This window comes from Ovis canadensis, chromosome 5 (genome assembly GCF_042477335.2).
Source record: "Ovis canadensis isolate MfBH-ARS-UI-01 breed Bighorn chromosome 5, ARS-UI_OviCan_v2, whole genome shotgun sequence".
In the NCBI taxonomy this organism is placed as follows: domain Eukaryota; kingdom Metazoa; phylum Chordata; class Mammalia; order Artiodactyla; family Bovidae; genus Ovis; species Ovis canadensis.
In genome coordinates, this window is record NC_091249.1 from 70,017,662 (window position 1) to 70,039,365 (window position 21,704).

The 21,704-nt window shown below is 46.6% G+C and overlaps 1 protein-coding gene across 3 annotated transcripts in view; it reads left to right on the plus strand.

Annotated features, from left to right (window-relative positions):
* SH3RF2 (SH3 domain containing ring finger 2) overlaps positions 1-21,704 on the plus strand; it is a 146,161-nt gene that overhangs the window by 120,188 nt on the left and 4,269 nt on the right. The window contains exons 8-11 of one of the 3 annotated variants that reach the window (XM_069592336.1): positions 668-900; positions 4,419-4,777; positions 6,776-7,072; positions 17,423-19,006. In XM_069592336.1, coding sequence (XP_069448437.1) covers positions 668-900; positions 4,419-4,777; positions 6,776-7,039 — 856 coding nt within the window. In that variant the 3' untranslated portion in view covers positions 7,040-7,072; positions 17,423-19,006. Of the gene's footprint in view, positions 1-667; positions 901-4,418; positions 4,778-6,775; positions 8,293-17,422; positions 19,007-21,704 lie in introns of those variants that run through there. The other 2 variants (XM_069592335.1, XM_069592334.1) reach the window with 2 other exon arrangements.

A 21,704-nucleotide genomic window follows, 5' to 3' on the forward strand; every position in this document is an offset into this window, starting at 1 on the left:
CGCCAGGCTCCTCTGGAATTTTCCAGGCAAGAATACTGGAGTGGGCAGCCTTCCCTTCTCCAGGGGATCGTCTCAACCCAGGAATCGAGGCCAGGTCTCCTGCATTGCAAGCAGATTCTTTACCATCTGAGCCTAAGTGCTCAATATGTGTGACAGAATGGCTGGCTTCAGTGCTAAGTGCATTATGGCAGCCATTCAACACTTTAACAATATATGCGGAACACAGAAGATATAAAATAAGTCATATAAAATCTCTGCCTCCAAAGAGTAGAATCTAGTGGACAAGTCACTGAACAAACAAGAAACTGCCCCTCCAAAGTGAGATGAGCACATACAAGGTATTATGCTCTAAACTCAGGGCTGAAGGAACATGGGGTGAGGAGTGATCAGAGCTGGAGGGAAAGAAGGTGAAATTCAAATCTTCTTGTCCCACCAGGCCTTAGTAGGAGATCTCGTCCCTCCCTTAGAGTACCCACACAGATATTCTAGGTGTGGGAGCTGAGGCCTATCTATTTAAGACTCTGTGTGGTATGTATATATGGGTAGGAGTAGGTGAGGAGAGGCCACATGTGGTATATGGTTGGGAGCTGACTGTGGTATATGGCTGGACTCTTGACTGAATTTTTTCTTTTTCTATTTCTTTTTTTTTTAAAAATTGCACAACCAGAAAGACATCTAGCGTTCCAGACTCCCGAAGTCCTGGTCTCTACACCGCATGGACGTTATCCACCTCCTCTGTGTCCTCCCAAGGCAGTATTTCAGAAAGTGATCCCCGGCAGAGCCGGCCCTTCAAGTCTGTCTTCGTGCCCACGGCCATAGTCAACCCTGTGCGAAGCCCAGCCAGCCTGGGGACCCTAGGGCAGGGATCTCTCCGCAAAGGACGAGGTAGCATGAGAAAGAGTAAGTGGTGGCAGAGAGGTACGTGCCTAGACCTAAGGGATGGTGGCGATCTCACTCTGGGCAAACAGAGTGGTTTGGGGGTTTTGTTTTGTTTTGCCAAAACAAGGACCTTTGCTTTAAGGTTGTTTTACATTTCCCAAATATCAAGTTGTTTTATTAGATTAAGCAAGAGGGTCACAGCCCTCAGTCACTACATACACACACATTCAGGGATGATACCAGCCCTGAGTACCAACGTGTAATTAGAACATGGCCTAGGCTGGATGCTGGTTCTTACTAAGACAGAATGACCAAAGCACTTGCTGGATCAGTGTTTCTCAAACTGTGCTCCGTGGAAACCCTCGGGGGTACCAAAAGGGAAATGAAGGATGCAGGGGAGGAGGAAAAGAGGAGTTGATGCTAAAAGCCCCTGAATCCCACTTTGTTTAACTAATATATGTTCAAGTTTAAAAATTATATTATATAAAATTACACTATATTGTACAAATATATTCTTCCAATCCTTCACCCCCAGTCCCAAGTTCTCATCCATGTACATGCATACCGTGTAATCTAATACACTGTTCTGCACCTTGCTTTTATTTTTATATAACATCCACATTGCGTGCATGGCAGCTACATAACTTCCTTCATCTTAAAAGCCGTGCTTTTATCTTCTAATATATTGAAACTCTGCATAAGACTTCATTTTGGGAGGTTCTAAAAAGTTTCTGAGACCCATTGTTCTATAAGACATCAAACCTCTATATTTGTACACCTCTCTAGAAGACGACAATAAGCCAAGCTAAGCTAACGTGATTTGTTCAACATCCCCTGACTTAGTCTGGGCTCTGCCATCCCTCCTTCGATCTTAAAAAAATAAAGGTGAACATGCAGTACTAGTCAGAGCAAAGGATTCGCACTGGGGCAATATGCCACACAGGAAAATGCCCTCAGAAAATTAAAGCAGTTATCTTAGTTCTGCTCTTTCTCAGTGCTCTCTAGTCGCTTGCTTGACTACCAATCTCAGCAGTCTTGCCTCTTTTAATTTGAGCCACTCGTACCTCCCTCCTGCACCCTCCAGTGCCATCCTCCCCCCTCTCCCTGCAACACACACAATAAGTAATCCCACCACAATAGCCTTGGGCAAGTTACTTACTTCTTGGATCTTCAGTTTCCTCATTTGAGAAATGAAAATAAAAATAGTACCTACCTCATCAGAGTAATAAAAGAATCCATTTAATAGTAATAATACGGTGCCTGGCACACAATAAGCACTCAAGAAATATTAGCTATTTTTATAGCATTAGTGTCTTATAAGTATTATCATAGCTCTTACAATTCAGCAGATCATGTTAGGTCCACCCATAATGTGAATGTATCATTTCACTTAGTGCTGAAATGTTCACACTTATGAATGCCGAGAAGAACATCCCCGTGGCAATGTTTCCCACTTCCTTTTGGACACTTCCTCTCTTCCTTACATCTATCTTGATCAACTTGGAGTTTTGACCGATTACATTGTGTGCACATGTAATAAGCTCCAACCTCTTGGAAATTAGGAACCCATAAGATAAACAGATATGGCATAAACTGATTTTTCACTCATTTCCAAGAGCCTAAGGACAGGTCTGGGCTTCCTTGATGGCTCAGACAGTAAAGAATCCACCTGCAACGTGGGAGACCTGGATTCAATCCCTGGGTTGAGAAGATCCCCTGGAGGAGGGTATGGCAACACCTTCCAGTATTCTTGCCTGGAGAATCCCTGTGGATAGAGGTGCTTGGTGGACTACAGTCCATGGGGTTGCAAAGAGTCAGACACAACTGAGCGACTAAGCACAGCACAGCAAGGACAGGTCTGCCCAGCATGGCTTTGACTTTTCTAGGTCCCCGAAGCTTTCTCTCTCTCCCTTTCCCCAAGGTGAGGCTGGTCAAGCTATCAATCTCCCCAAAGCAAAGAGAAATGACAGAGAATTGACTATATGCACCTCACAGGGCTGTCAGTGGGAAAATAAATGTCGACATTGAAAGGTCAGACTTGTGTAAGCGGTGGCTGGCTTGCCAGCAGTGGCTGAGAATACCGACACTCTTGAGTGTGAGTGTCTGCTTTTCATGTTCACACCCATCCTGATGAAGAGTCACGACACAGAACACGGCCTTGGATGGGCCCTCTGTGCCAGACACACGTAACTTTGATTCACACATGTGTCCATAGAGTGTCACAGAGGACTAACATCTCTGCTATGGCTGCAAATGCTGGGAGACCCTTATGGAGAAATGACCCACAATGTGGCTCAGGGTGTCTCTCCTACTACCCACCTCAGAGTACAATAACTTGCTGGTTATCCAGATCACCCATAGGACATGTGCTTAAGAGGTGGGGAGCTCCTGTGTTCTAGAGAATTTGAGGGGAAGTAATGGCTTCCTTTTACAGAGGAGGCTCATCTCAGTTAAAAGCAAAAAAAAAAGGAGAGGGGAATGAGCTCAGGGAAGTGAAAGGGGCAAAATCAAACTCCTAGACCATGCATGCATTTTTATAGTTTGCTTCTCCTTTACCTAGAAAAGAAAAAAATAAAGTTTTCAAACATGGGGGCATTTATTATGTTCCGGGCACTATCCTAACACTTTGCATGCATCATAAAATATAATCTCACCTCAGCCCATGAGGTACTGTTGTTAGCTCCAGTTTACAACCAGAGGGGCCGAGGAGCAGGAAGGTGATGTGACTGACCGGCCCCTGGCTCCTTGAGAAGAGATCAGATTCCAGAGCTTGTGTCATGGGACTTGCCAAAGCTCATCTGCTCCCAACCCTAACTCGGAAATAGCCTTTCCAGATTTGCTTCCAACTACTGTCACATTTGCCCAGTAGACATGGTCTCTAAATCCCACTCAGCCTTCCTCCCCACAGACCCGATGAAGAGCAGAGGTCCCCATACCACAGGCATAATGCTTCCATCAGAATTTTCTTCAAGAAGTTGGTCAGAGTCCCCTCCCCTCTCTCCTCACTCTCCCTCCTGCTCATGCCTCTCAGCTGACTCATTCTTGTGAGTCTCAATGTCTGCTGTCTCTTGCTTTGTCTCTGCTTTTGTGTCCTCTTTGGTCTGCATGACATTTCTGTTCTCTTCTCACTGTGAAGCCCTCTCTTTAGGACTGTCTTCTTCATATCATCTTAAAGGCCTGGAAGGAGATCATAGAAGTTTGTGTGTGTGTGTGTGTATGTGTGTGTGTGTGAAAGAGAGAGAGAGAGACAGAGAGAGACAGAGAGACAGACAGAGGACGAATGGAGGTAATACACCTTCTGACACCACCCCCCACCAACACTCACCTAGCCAGTCATTGGCTGCCAGCACTGGCAAGCAGCACTAAAAAAAGAATAAGGTCACCTTTGAAAGACCCTGGGAGAATGTGAGCACAGTCAAATTGGGAAAGCACTTAACTATTCTGGGATATCAGGACGTACTGCCTACTCAGTGGCCCCCCTCCACCCCCAGCCGCTGTCAGCCGCCCCAGGGCTGATATCTCTGTCTTATAATTCTCAGATGGATCTCTGCAGAGACCCGTCCAGTCGGGGATCCCCACCCTCGTGGTGGGCTCCTTCAGACACAGCCCCACCATGGTGGTCCAGCCTCAACAGTTCCAGTTCTACCAGCCACAGGGGGCCCCCTCCTCAGCCTCCACGGTGGCGGCGGAGCTGGGATCCAAGCCCACTCCCACTGGGGAGCCTGCCCTCACGTGCGTCAGCAGGGGCAGCGACACCAGGATCCACACGGCAGCCAGCTCCCTCATCATGGAAGGCAAAGAAATTCCCGTCAAGAGTGAGCCTCTCCCCAAACCGCCTGCATCTGCCCCGCCCTCCATCCTGGTGAAACCAGAAAACTCAAGAAACAGCAGCGAGAAGGTAGGAGTCGGTGACATGGCAGCGGTAAAGAATCCTCCCGCCAGTGCAGGAGACACAAGAGACGTGTGTTCAGTCCCTGGGTTGGGAAGATCCCCTGGAGGAGGAAATGGCAACCCACTCCAGTATTCTTGCCTGGAATGTTCTATGAACAGAGGAGCTTGGCAGGCTACGGTCCATGGGGGTCACAAAGATTTAGACACACTGAACATGTATGCATGACCATGAGGTGACGTGAGGGGGGCCTGATTCTTTAGAGGCCTAACTTTGCACAGTGTCTCAGCTCCTGAGATTTCAGCTTTGAATGGACGAGGAATCAAAGGAATCCTCACACACAACCCCCCTCCACATCCTTGTACCACCTCCATCCTCCCTGGACATGTTACTGAATCTCCTTGATGCTTCCAGAATATCTCATACATCCTACTTTCAAGGCCCAGGGGTGAATTGAAAAAGCATGGCTTTGGCCTCAGATACAATGTTGTTTTGAATTCCAGCGCTGCTGCTTGCTAGCTGGTGACTCCGGTTAAAACATTTCACCTTTCTGAGATTTTTTTGCTTAATCTGTAAAATGGCAGTAAGAAGAGTCATAGCCTCACAGGACTGGAGTGGAAATTAAATGAGATGAGTAAAGTGCTTACACAGGGAATAATGTGTACCTGTTCACAGTATGGAGGAGGTAACTGAGACACAGCAGAGAGTAAGTGACTTGTCAAGGTCACACAGAGCTATAACTACTCAATTGACCATTATCAGGACCTTTGTGGTTCTGTGGCTTTTCCATAAGAAGACATAAGAATTTTTGTAAATTTTTTATGTTCTCAGTAATATCCTTGAGGAAAGAAGGATGGTGGGATGGAGGAGGTAACAAGAAAATTAGGTGACTGTTACTGTTTCGTTTTGGGGCTTCCCTGGTGGCTCAGCAATAATCTGCCTACAATGCAGGTGATATAGGTTCAGTCCCTGGGTCAGGAAGATCCCCTGGAGAAGGGAATGGCAGCCCACTCCAGTATTCTTGCCTGGAGAATCCCATGGACAGAGGAGCCTGGCAGGCTACAGTCCATGGGGTCGCAAAAGAGTCAGACACGACTTAGCGACTAAAGAAACAAACAAAAGACAGGCAATGGCCAAGGTAAACACTGATTGTACCAGACAGATCCTGTAACAGGCTAGGAAAGACGGGAGAGAGGAAAGGCTTATGCAAATGTGAGATGGTGACTCCCACACAGACAGGGAGCTGCTGATCAGCACCAGCCAACTGTTGGCAGAATGGGGCCCTGGCCCCGGTGCACCTGAGCTATATCATAAGAGACAGATGAAATCCTGACTTTCATATATGCAGTCTCCCAATTTTTCATGTTAGCAGCTAAAACTCTTAAACCTTCTGTAGACAAAGTGTAGTCAGCGGTGTCTAGTTTGCTGGCTCTGCTTTGAGGATTTATAAGTTAATCACAGAACTTGATGCAGTCAGCAGGTAGGCCTCAGGGAAGAGGTGGGCCTCAAGACAGGCCTTACTGGCAGGTGGAGAAGAGAGAGGGGAGGTGAACTTCTTATATTTTCTCGAAAGGATCATGCCCTCTTGCCTAGAACCCTGTTCTTAGGTCGGTGATTGCCCCTTCTATTTCTCTTAGATAATCCCCATTCTTCAGTTCTTGATTGAAATACCTCTGCCTTTAGGAGGCCCTCCCTGACAAGTCCCATTCCAGCTTCAATTGGATACTCCTACCCACTCCCTTAGCATCTTATTCTTCCCCACGGAAGCACTGGTTCTCACTGTCATCTGTCAGGGAAGTTCTGTTCACTCTTGGATTTGTACATAGCACTTGACAGAGTGGTGATCCCTGGTGGACTCTCATGCAGACACAAGTATCTGCTGGAGGAACACATGAATGAGGCATTCCCAGAAGGGACAGGGTAAAGGAACAACGTGAGCCAAGTCCCAGGGGGAAACAGCACAGTTCTCACACCTCAGCCATGTCCCTTTGTTCTCCTGTCTTACAGCAAGTCAAAACTGTGAGATTTCAGAACTACAGTCCTCCTCCCGCCAAACACCACACCTCCGGGAAGCCTGAACAGCCAGCCACCCCAAAGGGGTCCCAGCCTGAGGCAGCCCCCTTGGGCCCGGAGATGACCATCCTGTTCGCCCACCGAAGCGGCTGCCACTCTGGACAGCAGACAGACCTCCGGAGGAAGTCAGCTTTTAGCAAAACTGTGACCCCGGCGTCCACTGCCTCGGCCACGCAGACCACGTTTCCCAGCAAATGAATCTACAGGCGGCTTTTCCTAGACCCCAAAGAGGTGAATTGCATTTAAATATAGTATGCCTCCACTGAGGGCGTCCTGCTGTTCTTTGGAGACTTGAGCATGGGTCCTGTTCTGCCTTGTTTAGCTCCAGGAAAGGACAGGTGGGAGCATAGATTCCTGCCTTGGCTAGGAAGGTAGACTAGGTGACCTTGCAGACGTAATGATTTGATGTCTCAAGACGACTGCCCAGACCAAGGAATGGGAGCTCATCCTGCCCACTCTCGTCCCAGTGTGGAATGTGCGCCCCTCATTCCCTGTGCTCTGTGTAGAATGTCTATGATGCTCTAAAGCGGGGTTCAGCCGGGGGATCACAGTGGTAGAATGCTGGCGTTACTTCTTTGACCTCAACATCTTAGAACAGCTTCTGCCAGACCACTAGTAGGCACTGTATCTTTTTCCCCTCCATTGAGTCACAATCCTGGCTGCCAAGGGAGAACTTCTGGGAAGGGTATGAGATGAATGCTGTGAACATTCTAAGAACCCTCTAAACCAGAGAGTCAGCTCCCTGGCTTTGCTCCAGACAAGGTCAGAGAGAAAGCTGACCGCTGTCATACTTGAAGCTTCTCAATTTGTTTGCCCACATACAGTCCTACACAGTAGATAAGCAGGAAGCATGTACTTATGGAGAGGGTCCTGTATGATACTATGGACCATTGTTCATCCTTGGCTCTAGACTGACTTCCCCAAGAAAACACAGCATGCTTAGAAACAACTTCATAAGGGGTTTGAGTTTAGCTATTCATTCTGTTTGCACTGCAAACAGTCTTTACTTCCACTGATTTCTTCTATTTGGGGCAGACTAGATGTTTCCCTGGGTTGCAGGATAAGGTAACAATGTTATGGGGAGGGTGGCAATCCAGAGCTGGGTGGGGGTTCCTTCTAGAGGGAAGTGTCTGTAAAAAGGGACTGGACAAATAAAGTTGGAGAGGAAAGGGAATAAGAAGGAGGAGATGATGAGAATGAGAGAGAAAGACAGAGGGTTAGGGAATGAGTCAGGGAAGAAGACCAAAGAGAAGATCAACCTTGACACTCTTGGCAGGTGGGGAAAGAAGGGCGGAGTCTGCAAAGCTAGGTAACCCCACTAAGATGGGGGCTGACTGAGTGGGACAGCCAGGCAGAGCCTTGTAAACAAGGCTAAAGGGCAGCCCAGGGAGCAGAGACAATGCTGTAAGACAAACCATTAATTCTCATTAAACTTAATTATTGTGATTTAACATTTATTGCATGCCCATCAATGTGGGCACTTCAGTGCATGAATGCCATTTACTACTAAGCCTGGATATCATTTTAAAAAAAAAGTCAAGTCTAATTAGACCTTCTCCCTGGACATTTCTTAAAGATACTGGGATTAAAAACATTTATCTTTTACATACCAACCACACACTTGGCAAATTGAATTATCCAGACTTTTCCAGAACTTCATAAAACACAAACAAAACCATCATCCTGCCAAGAACTACTGCACACGTCAGACCTTTGGGGTCGCTAGGGCCAGTGTGGCAACACGTTCTGGTGCTTCTGTGAGATACTGACCCATGTCTACTCCACAAAATCGTCACCCCAACTGCATGATTCAGTGAGGTGGAAAATAGTCATCCAGACAGAGAAATGAAGAAAAGTCACCAAGGCAGGCAGGCATCATATGATTTGTCAAAATATGAGTACCTACCCCTCGTATTTACCCCAAAAAGTACTCGCAATGAGTTTAGTAATCTGCCCCCAGAGCAGCAGACATGTGACCTGCCCAGACAACCAAATATTTACTCTGCGCCTCAGTAGCACTGGAGCCAGTTACTTTTTAACTGTTGTGGCTGAAAAGCAGGTTTGAGTGTAATGAAGACACAATCCATGCCCTCCAAATGAAACAGAATATTCATTCCATTGCCCACAATCTCTATAGAGTAACCTTTCTGAGAATTGTAAGCAATGCCAGACTGGCCACTCCCATTCCATCCAGCCCCCTTTCCCCTGCTCAGCAGCAAACTCCCTCCCTCCCAAACAAATCCCATCTCTGCCGAGTCACCTGAGGATTTGAAAAGGATGGTGCAAGCTGAACTCGCTGCCACTCCCTGTCATTTGCTCCATCACCCTGTTGGACACTACATCCTCTGCTATAATGTCCGCCATAGCCTTATAAGGCAAATGTAATTCTTCCAGTTATAGAGCCTGGGAAGCTGAGGCTTGGAGGGTAACCGCAGACAGTGGCAGAGCGAGCTTGAGAGCTGCCCTCACCCTGAGTTCAAGCTATCTAACTTCAGAGCCCAATCGGGACTGTGCTCAAAGAACCAAAAGACCAGCCTTGGTGGCAGCTCACCGCCTTCAGACCATAGAGAGGAGGCACAGTGCGGCGGCCACAGTTGCCGGCTCTGCTGCACACAGACTAGGTCCAGTCCTCACTTGCCACGTGCTAGCTGTGTGATGCTGGGCAAGCTACCTGACTTCTCTAGGCCCTGCCCTCTTACAAGCCATGATAATAGTGCCAGCCTCACTGGGTAACTGTGAGGGTTAACTGAGGTAACACAAAGTGACTGAAGTCATGCTGGTACATAGTGAATACCTGAAAAAGGTTAGCCTTGAATGTTTTTAAGGAAGTGGGCTATTGAAATTCCAGGCAAGAAAGTCTAAATAAGGGCCTGCCCAGGGCTGTGGTGCTAAAAGGAGACCAAGTAACCTAGTCATGGAGGTCAAGACACAGTCTAAGCTGAGTCCTGAAGGACAGGAAAGAGTCAGGCAGGCAAAAGGATGGGAGAAAGGGTGTCCAAGCGGGGTAAGAAGCACTGGCAATGGGTTTAAATGTAGCAACCAAGTCAAGTTCTCTTGTCCCCAAGCACAAAGAATCCACTCCTGTGTGGAACATCCCAGGGATCCCAGGTGGGTGTGGAACACCTCACGTCTGAAGCTAGACATTCCTGTGAGAACTCTGTACCCTCGGCCAAGACTCGGAGGCCCTAGAAGAGGTCCACCTTCACCCTGTGATCAGCCCTGACACCTCAGTGCAAGGAAAGCTGCTGTGGGCAGGCTGTGCTGGGGCAGGAACGGGAGGGGGGGGGGACACCTGAGAGATGAAGGAGGGGCGCAACCAGTTGAGGACAGACTCTGAGGACCACACTTGAGAAAATGGTTGCCGTAAGCAGCTAGTGGTAAAGAAACCTGCCTGCCAGTGCAGGAAACATGAGACCTTCAATTCCTGGGTCAGGAAGATCCCCTGGAGGAAGGCATGGCACCCACTCCCATATTCCTGCCTGGAGAATCCCATGGACAGAAGAGCCTGGTGGGCTACAGCCCGTGGGGTTGCACAGAGTCAGACACGACTGAGCACGCACACACAAAACAGCATCAAGGTCCTCACTTAAAGCCTGTCTCCTTCCCAGCTGGCGTGGGACCAGCTACACTTCCTCCCCCGCCCACTCCCATAGACAGAGCTTCTGCAGGAAGATTTTAAAGCAGTGGTCCCACCTATGACTCAGTGAGAGGCCGAACTAAATCACTGACTTCTGACTCAGATTTTCAGCTTCCCTGGGACTTTCAGAAAGTCCGTCTACATCAGGCCCGCATTCCTGATGGGCAGCCATCCAGAGGGAGCTGCGTCAAGGTCAAGATTTCAGTGAAATGGACACGTGCTCTTCAATTTGCCTTGACCCCAGCAGCCTGCTTCACTCACTCACATACCTGCACCTGTGTGTTCCCCTCCAGACTATGTTCCACTTCATCTCAGAAGCATCTTAAACCCCTTCCACGTAGAGCTGGGTCCCCAGATATCAGCTGATCCAGGCGCACAGGTCTCAGGAGCATAATGGTCCCTGCCAGGGCCCTACAGGATGCTGTTCAGTAGTTTTGGGGTGGGGACTAGGCATATGTGTTTTCAACAAGCTCCCCAGGTGATTCAGAGGTACATAACAAATGAGAGAAAGTTCACCTTTCTTAAATGGTATAGCAGTGCTGACATTTGGCTCTGACATTCAGCAGGAATGTGGTCACACTGGTTGTCAATATATTGAAAGCGTCCTGTACTGATAGGTGAATAGTAGATTCTCTGAGCTCCCCAGGGCTCTCCCCGCTCTCACACCCTGGCTCTTTGTCCAGGTCCTCCCCATCGCTGTCCTGTCCAAAAGCTAAGGCCAGCTGCAGTTGAGACCCGCAGCAATGAAACCCTTCTTCATTCTGATTAGCTAATACCTATGACATACTGGGCTTCCCTGGTGGCTCAGACAATAAAGACTGCATGCAGTGCAGGAAACCTGGGTTTTACCCCTGGTTGGGAAGATCCCCTGGAGAAGAGAATGGCTACCCACTCCAGTATTCTTGCCTGGGACATCCCACGGACAGAGGAGCCTAGGGTCACAAAAAGTCAGACACGACTGAGCAACTAACACTTTCACTATGTCATAATGATTCTGAAATGTCTGGACTGTTACCCTGTTGTACAGAGTAAGGCCCAGAGAGGTCACTCAGAAGTTGAGAGCACTACTATCAAGCCCAACACTCTTCCTGGGCCCCATCCTGGCCACTGTTCAGCCCTTAACATTTGCCTTTGTAGGCCCTCAGCTGAAGCAAGGAGCTGACTTGGAGGACAGGTGTTTCGAGGCCTGTTCACCTGTCTTTTTCAGCTAAGAGTTTCCTAGGTGTAAATGATAAACTTCAGTGTCCCAGCTCCTCTGGTCTCATACAGGCAGGTAAGGAAGCATGTACTTGACTTCAACAAGATGAACAGGCCCCCACCTTGATCCTCTCACTGCCTCTTCACACAGGCCAGCCCCACAGAGTCTGACTCCCTTCCCGGGGAGCAAGCAGCTGAAGCAGGCAGGATAACAAGGGCCTCTCCAGCTGGGAGCACGTGCTTAACAAGCTGGGTCCTCCCGGGGCAGCAGCTGCTGCCACTGAGGCTTCTCTCGCTTATGTCTTGAGAGTGAAGGCCCCAGTTCCCCCTCAGGTTGAGTGAAGGGAATGTTAGCACTTGCAGAAACCTCTTAGGTGACCATGAAAGACAGTCACTCAACAGGCAGGACCAAGTTGGGGAATTAACTCCAGAGAGCCTTACAGCAGGTTGGCGTCATTGAGGATAAAGCTCACAAGGACGTTTTGCCTGAAATAGAACAATGTTAAATGATGATCAAGCCATCTGCTGTTTGCCAAGCTGTAGTATCGTGTCCTAGACCAGAGTAGAAACAAAATGTTCCCAGGAAGCCCTTCCGCTGATCGACCTACACTTTGACAAATGGAAGGCAGCAGAGGAAGGGATCAAAGATGATGGGATGGAGGGCATGGAGGAGCATTGCAGATTCACCCATCAATCCATCCAACAGCAGTTAATTCACCACACACCCTGGCCCAGGCTCTATGAGAGGCAACGAGGATAGAGTAAACAGGATAGATAAAATACATATGGCCCCCACAGAATGGTGTTTCTTACTACTTCTTTTCTGAATCTGGGCTCCTTTCTGCTTTTCTCCCCTTTTATAATTAAATGTCCTATGCTGGTAAGTCGCTTCAGTCGTGTCCGACTGTGCGACCCCATAGACGGCAGTCCACCAGGCTCCCCTGTCCCTGGGATTCTCCAGGCAAGAACACTGGAGTGGGTTGCCATTGCCTCCTCCAATGCATGAAAGTGAAAAGCGAAAGTGAAGTCGCTCAGTTTGCTCAGTCATGTCCGACTCTTAGCGACCCCATGGACTGTGGCCTACCAGGCTCCTCTGTCCATGGGATTTTCCAGGCAAGAGTACTGAAGTTGGGTGCCAGCGCCTTCTCCGAAATGTCCTATAGACATAATTATATAGGATCATGAAACCAGTAATCATATATCTACCACCTAGCTTTTTAAAAAATAATTGAAACTTGCTGTGTGCTTCTCCCAGTTTCATTCCTTCCTTCCCCACCTCCCACTTCCCTCACAACCTCTATCCTGAGTCCCATGTTTATCATTCCCATGTTTATATCCCACTCATGTACCATACGGAACTTTCAGCACAGCTCATAGAGGTACTCAGTAAACACTAGTCAAAGAAGATATTGCAACCTGAGGCCATACACACCCAGCCTGAATATTTAAACTCCCATCTGGTTACTGTCACTGGGACTCCAACGCTTTGATTTATTGCTGGGATTTGAGATTTTGATGCACTGGCATGTCTGATTTTGAGGCATTCTAGTTTAAAGGGGTTTTTACAAGAATTCTTCCAAGTACAGCTGCTTTAGGAGACCCTGTTGCTCCTGAATAAGGAAAATATGGGCTGTGACTGTGCCTACATTCCTTGAATATAGGGTTTTCAACACAGCTCTCCTCTGCACCTTGCCTGGAGCCTCTGGGTAGCCAACTGCAGAAACCAGAGTAGCTTCTCAGATTCTGAAACTAAAACACATCTTGCTGCTGCTGCCAAATCCTTCCAAGAACTTCATGAAATGCTCAGAGAAAAATTATCTTTGTCCACAGACTACAGATCAAGAAACTGAGACTCAGGATGTTTCAGCAACTTGACTAAGGTCACATAATGAGTTTGAAATGGAAGGGAGACTACTAACTCTCATCCAGTGATAATTGTTACCATTTACTGAGCACCTGCTGTGTACCAAGCACTGTACATGTGGCATGCCATTCAATCCTACCCAACCCTATGATGGCAGGTACTGCTGTTATTCCATTTTAGAGAGTAGAATTATGGCCCAAAGGTCAAACGATCTGTCCAAGGTAACAAGGACTAGAACCCAGAACTCTTAAATCCAAACCTTAATCTTAAGTCACCATGTCCCAAGCATCCCTGGTGGCTCAGTGGTAAAGATTCTGCCTGCCAATGCAGGAGACACAAGTTCAATCCCTGACTCAGAAAGATCCATTAAAAAAAAAAAGAAAAAAAAAGTCATCATGTCCCTCTTCTTCAGTGGCAACTGTAAACACACAACATGTTGAAGTTGGAGAGGATGCAAAATGTGTGTGTTCTGCAGAAACCACAGGGATGAAGATGGAGATGGGAGTGGGGGGATGGTTTAACTCAGGGTGAAGCCCTCCCAGAGAATTAGTCTATGGGTCTTACCAACCAAGAAGTAGGGGTGGGAAAGAAGGTGACTGAGAATATTCTGTACAGAGATATCTGAGAAGCACATCTACCCCTGTTGCAAGGGCGGCCAGGCACAGCCAACTTGAAAAAGAACCAAAGCTTGCAATGTGGTTCTGGATCATTGACATCAGAACATGATGATCATTCTGCGGTCTCTAGATCTCTCCCTCTTCATGAGTCTATTTCTGGTTTTGCCTGTCCTCACTCTAAATAATATACAGTTCAGAAGAAGGGGGTTATGATTTCCAAAATGACCCCCACTTTCATCTTCTCTGTGGGAACAAGAGGACTCAGAGAGCTGACATCTTCCAGTGTTCCATGCTGATATTTATCCAAAGTTCAAAGGCAATTGCTTTGGGGGAGTAAATACACACTCACAGATGCAAGCTAATTATGCAAATAGGGTCACTGCTGGATGGACAAGAGCTGCAGTCTGGTAAAGACTAAATCGATGCCAGCCAAGACCCGGAGAGAAAGGCAAAACACATTTGCAAAGGCCACTCTGTGTATCCTTGGTTAATGCTGTTAGAAACCATGCTAGTGTGACCGACTGACTTGATGAAGGCCATCTGCAATGTCAGACTTTGACTGCTGTAGGCCACACATGTCCTAGAGGCCAGAGCCATCCTAACACCTTTCCCATGAAAGCAAGGACTCCTCCCTGGACCATCCAAGTGGACTGTGAGAACTATTTGCAGTCAGGAGACCCACAAATTAGCAAAAGCAAGCTTGAATCAAAACATAAGGAGGCAGCAAAAACACCTGAAGGACCAAAGAAGAATTCAAATAAATATCACCTTCAAAGGATCATACCTAGATTCCCACCCCATTCTTGCCTGGTCATTGGGAGATGTTTTTCTTCTCTGTCTAGAAGAGACCCAAATGACCACACTCCCTGAGGAAGACATGGTAGTCACTGCTCAAGAGTGATGGCAGCAGCTTCCATGACAAAGGACAGAGCGGTCAAACAGAGGGGATCATACTATATGGAAGGGAAGGCTTCTTTTAGATATCAGAACCACATTTCCAAATACTCCATCCTGCATGTTCTATTTATAAATTGAATTCTTTTTTAAGCTTACATTCAATTTAGATGTTGGCATATTTGATAGCTTGGACCTTCTTCATGGAAACCTCCAGTAAAGAACTAAATTTTAAAACATCAGTCAACAGGGATTAACTATTCTAGCTGTGGTCCCAATCCACTGGAACTTAACAAGATATGGAGAAACAACAAAACATAATAGCGAGAGTGGTGGGTTTTGGAATCAGATTATCTGGGGTTTGGCCCCAGCTTGTCACTTACTAGTTACGTTTCCTTTGGCAAATGACTAAAACAACTTGGAAAAGTTACCACACCTCCCTAAACCTGCTTTTTCATCTATAAAATGGGAATCAGAATCTCCACCGCATAGGATTCTCAGAAGGATTAAACGAGATCCTGCATGTACAGCCCCGATTGTGGTATGCAGTACATCAAAGTATTCAATAAACGGTAGCTATTACCCATACATACATAGAGAGGCACAATTCAGAAATGGAGTATAAGAAAGAGCCAGTCTCAATCAAACAGACAGATGTGCGAGAAAGGAGTGATAAAGTGGGGTTTTTGGTTTGTTTTTATTTTTTTAAATATGAACCATTTTTTATTTTTATTGCTTCCCTGGTGGCTCAGACAGTAGTCTGCCTGCAATCAGGGAGACCAGGATTTGATCCCTGGGTTGGAAAGCTCCCTTAAAGAAGGAAATGGCAATCCACTCCAGTATTCTTGCCTGGAAAATCCCATGGACAGAGGAACCTGGCAGGCTACAGTCCATAGGGTCGCAAAGAGTCAGACACAACTGAGCAAAATCATATATTTACTACAATATTGCTTCTGTTCTGTGTTTTCAGTTTTTTGGCAACAAGGCATATGGGATCTTTGCTACCCAACCAGGAATCGAACCCACACCCCCTGCATTGGAAGGCAAAATCTTAACCACTGGACCAGCAGGGAAGTCCTAAAAGGAATGTTTTAGTTGTCAGGAGAGCTCCACTGAGCAGAAAGAGATTCTGAAAGACGGTAGCATGGAAAATGGCTATTACATAGAGAGGAAACCACCTGGGTTTTAGAATCACATGTCCCTGGGCTCAGATCCTGGCCCTACCACTTTGTGGTTGTCTAATCTTGAACCAAGTTAACTAACCTCTCTGGGACTTTCTTTATTCATCTGAAGTGTGAAAACAATAATCAGCACTTCACAAAGTCATTGGGAAGATGAAGTAAGACATAGGCCAGGTGCTGGTGTGCAAAAGGGACCCTAGCAGTGAATTTTGCAGTTATGACAAAGGCGTGATGGCAAGATCAGGAGAAATGCTAGAATAAGAATAGATCCTTCTAGCTGCCATTCATTACACGTGTACTAAATGCCAGGCATTGGTCTAATCCCTTAGGGCAGGGGTCCCCAACCTCCAGAATCTATCTAATGCCTGATGATCTGAGGTAGAGCTGATGTAATAATAGTGGAAATAAAAGTGAAAGTCACTCAGTCATGTCCGACTCTTTGTGACCCCATGGACTCTATAGTCCATGGAATTCTCCAGGCCAGAATACTGGAGTGGGTAGCCAGTTCCCTTCTTCAGGGGGAATCTTCCCAACTCAGGGATCGAACTCAGGTCTCCCACATTGCAGACGGACTCTTTCCAAGCTGAGCCACCAGGAAACCCAAATAATAACGGAAATGAAGTGCACAGTAGATGTAATGCATTTGATTCATCCCAAAATGATCCCCCTGCACCTAAATCATGGAAAAATTGTCTTCCACGAAACTGGTCCCTGGTATCAAAAAAGGCTGGGGGCCACTGCCTTAGAGGCTTGTTACAGGGAGGTTACAAACATAGTGAAGCAGGTGACCTGGATTCAAATCCAGACTCTGCGTCTCTTCCCTGTATTACCACGGAAAAGTCATTTAATCTTCCCAACCTCTGGTCCCCTTGTTTGTAAAATGCAGGTTCTAATTGTGCTTTCTTTGATGGTTTGGTGGGGATTAAGTGAGATAAGGGGCGTGAAGTCACTAGCACAATGCCCAGCTCATAGAAAACACTCTGTGATGTTAGCTGTCATGACTATTTACACATGCCTTTTCACACTTAACCTTCACAACAATCCCATGAGTTGGGTGTTATTGTCCCCTATTGTAGATCAGATCTGAGGCTCTGAGGATCAATCACTTGTCTGAGGTCACATAAAGGAAGCAGTGGGGCTGGCTCTGCAAGACTAGAAAATCTCAGCGTCTTTGTTCTTTTCACTTTTCAGATCAGCTGGTGAATGGTGCCAGGGTTGAGGCAACATGACAGTTATTTTCAAAAGCATCTCATGCCATAACTCTCATCAGTCCGTTGTCTTCTGGTTGTCCCTACACCTTGCCTCCCATCTGCTGAAGGTCTGAGGTTTAAGGTTGTGTATGACCCTGAATGCAGCTGGTGAGCACCTTGGCGTGGCCCCTCCGCGGACTTGCAGCCTCACAAGGTTGACAAGGTTTATGAAATGTCCATTCGGATTTGCAGACAGGTCTGACACAGACATGCTTCCAGCTGGCTGGTGATTTCGATAACAACCCCTCCTCCTTGGTGCCAATTAACAGAAATTAAATGTCCCTGGCACCCTTTGTAATTCAGGAAATGTATGTGCTGATTAGTCAAACCCCTGCTGGACATGCCATTATGACCAAGGGGCTCCAGGCCAACATCCCAGCTCTCACTCCATCTCCATTTAAAGTCACAGAATGTTTTCTTCCTGGGTAGAAATCAGTGTCACCTCATTCACTTATTCATTCATCTTCATTCAACAAATATTGAGCATCTACTGTGCGTGAGGTTTTGTTCCATACAGTTCACAACAGTGAACAAAGCAAAGCAAGTAATAGTCCTGCCTCCATGAAGGGCAATAAATGGAAAATGATTAAACACACAGGATTATTTCTATATGACAGATGCTATGAAGGAAACAAGCTGGTGGGACACACAATGACTGGGAGGTATGAGTGACATTAGGTAGAGTGGACAACAAAGGTTTCTCCAAGGAGGCCAGCTTTGAACCGAGATTCGAAGACTGAAAACTCAGACATGCACAGTGACGAGATGAACAGGAACAAGCTCAAGGTGCCAAGGAAATTCATTCATTTATCAAACATTTTTGGTCATCAATCAATTATGTGTTGAATGAACAACTGGAGAATAAATGAATCCTCCCTTTTCCTGCCAAGAAGGATCTTCACAGGACGAATGAACTTAAAGGAGATGCCACTAACTTAGAGGCAATTTGCTTCCCTTTTCTTCGGCCCCATTTCATCCCTCAAACAAGGGGCTTGGATCAGGTATTAGCATTCCAGGACTGCAGGATCATAAAAACTCACCTTCCAAAGGGACTGGCCCTCGCAGCTCTTTAAAGCCACGACTCTGCAGCATGCAAAAAGCAATCTCATTTTTCTAAGTGGTCAAATGGTTGTTTGGAATTATGTAGACAAGGCATGAAATGTCATCTGCTTTGTTATCATTAGGATACATTTATTGAATTCCCATGCCCACGTACTCATTCCAAGAATACTTATTATCAGTTGCCAGCCTCCCTTTCCCCTTCCCTCCCTTCCTCCTTCCCCCTCCCCACCCCCAGCTCCTTCACCCTCTTCCGCTCTCCTCTCTCTGGGATAGCAATGAACAGCCCAGGCTATAGAATCAGAACACCCATTGTACCTCAAATGTGACTCACTATGTCACTCTGGGTAAGTCACTGCACCTCTCGAAGTCCCAGTTTTCTCATCTATATAGTGAGAATAATAATAGAGGCCATCTCATGACAATCATATAAAGTATAATAAATACTGAGCTATTGTTATCCTCATTTTGTTGATTAGGATATAAGATTTTAATAACTCTATTTAGGTTTTTAATGCAAAAGAAACTCCAGTAATGAGTGTGATCATGAGCCAGTTTAATGGTCTGTATCCACCTATATGGTTTTCCGTTCTTTGAGATAATCAAGAAGCAGGATTTTAATACATAACCTTGAAGAGGTCGCTTAATTTATAGCAATGCTTTTGAGCCAGTAATGAGAGACAGACCCGCTGCCTTGTGCCAGACACTCTTTTATGTGCTTTACTTATATTGACTGATATTTTTAAATTTTCATCTTTTGTTTATTTTAATGGGAAGATAATTACTTTACAATGTTGTGTTGGTTGCTGCTGTACAACAGTGTGAATCAGCTGCGTGTATACATATGTCCCCTCCCTCTTGAGCCTCCCACCTCCCTATCCCAGCCCTCTATAGGCCATCAGAGAGCACAGAGCTGAGCTCCCATCAGCTATCTGTTTCACACACAGTAGTGTATATGTCAATCCTGCTCTCTCATTTCATCCCACCTTCTTCCCCCACTGTGTCCACAAGTCCATTCTCCACATCTGCATTTCTATTTCTACCCTGAAAATAGGTTCATCGGCACCATTTTTCTAGAACAAGACAAGGGTGCCCACTCTCACCACTCTTACTCAACATAGTTCTGGAAGTCTTAGCCATGGCAATGAGAGAAGAAAAAGATATATTGACTGATTTTAAAATCTCACCATAACCAGACAAAGTAAACACTATCACTATGCCCATTTTACAGATAAGGAAACTAAGACCTAGAGAGATTAAATAGTTCCCATGGGGTCACACAGCTGGGACTTGGTGGAGCTTGGGAATAAATCCAGGCAATTGGACTCTAGTGTTCACTGGAAGCTACTTGCCACCTCATTTAAGATGAGACACCAACGTTTTCCTGCAGACATCAGGGTTTTCTACTTCAGGTAGACCTGTCCCCTGATCACTTAATAAACGAAGAATCATCACCTGCCTAATCCTAAAGCCCCTGGCCTGTAGACACAGGACTGATATGAGCTGCTACCCGGTATAGCACAATGCCAGCCACCGGTAAATTCACACCTCCTGCCACTGATGGGATTTTGAGGTGTCTATTAAGATGTCAGTGGATCCTAGAGTTGAAGTTCTTTCTATATCACTTAGCACAACCTGGAAGGTCAGATTCATGTGGCAGTCAGCCCTCGATTGGCAGTTATTTCCTATCACTACCCTGTCCCTGTGCTGACTCTTAAAAATGCTACATCACAATAAAGGTACTTAAAGAGCTAACAAACCGCTACTACTCCCTTGAGATCAAGAAGCAGTCGACGCAAATCACCTTGCCTGCAGTCTCAGAGGGATATGCCCCCAGATGCTGATGTCAGGCCTGATGTGCAGACCAAAGCAGTCATTTCTGGGCCCACTGTGATAGCTATGGGTTGACCCATTTCCAAAGGCAGGTGCCCAGCTTCAGAGCCGGTACCCACTTAGGCAAAGATAAAAGAAGCAGGATATGACTAACACAGGCACTTTCCCTTTTAAGGACTAAAAGTTGTGAAGTTACTTGGTGATCCAATGGTTAAAACTCTGTGCTTCCAATGAAGGGGGCATGAGTTTGACCCCTGGTCAGAGAACTAAGATCCCGCTTGCTGTATGGCATGGCCAAAAAAGATAATAATAAAACATTTTAAATAATAAACAAAAGTTGTGAACAGCAGGCTGAAACTCCTGCCCATGTTTGGGGGTGGACAATGGAGACAGCGTAACTCCAGATCCTGTGTAACTGATTATCTTGATGGGAGGCAGACTCTGTATTTATGCCTGCTTCTCCCTCTGAATAAGAAGCAGTCCCATTAAGCCCCTCATGGCTCTTACCTGCTGTTATGGTGAGTGAAGTACATCAACAAAGGAGTAAGTCCTGCAATTCACTGGCAGGCCCTGAGAGGGTATAAAAGCTCAGTGGTTAGCCCAGATGTGGCTGCCTGCTTGAAAGCTCAGCCTCCTTCAGTACACTCTGTCTCTGTAACAACAAATCATAGTTTGGCCTTTCAAGAGTTGGGAGTTCGAGTCAGACTCCCCAGATTGCTGTTTCCCGTAAACTTTGCTTGCAAGATCCAACTGTCCCATGTCACCCTGAAAAGAATGAGACTGTGATCATCACTAAAGTTTCCCCAAAGCGAAAACTGGCCTGTTAAATCAGCAGGAGTCCTTGGATAGAAAAGAAATCAGGCTCCAAAGGAAAGACATTGGACAGGAGATGGAAAATTCCCTCTCCTACTTATGTCCTGTTCTACTAGGTTTTCGTGGAACTCATTTGTGGACAATCCTGAGCCTGGGTCTTTTAGAAAACAAGTCTTTCTCAATGTTCTGGGACCACTTTCCCATTACCCTCTTAGTTTTCTCCTGTCCCCCTTCAGCATAGTCGGTTGGGACTTCATTTGCGTTCAGAAGGGCCAAGAGCCAAGCACTGGCAGCAAAGTTGTAGAGAGCAGCCAGCTCCTGTGATGCCCATCCAAACCGCCTGCCCTCACCTGGACAAGGGAAAGCCGGAAGTGTTGGCTGCACTTCCTCCTGAATGTGCTCAGGAAGAGAAGAGGCCCCAAGGGACACACAGGGAGGGGAGGACACTAGCTACATGTGTGGGGGTTATAGGGATGCAGGTTGAGTTTGGAAATCAAAATACAATATTTCAGGCTTTG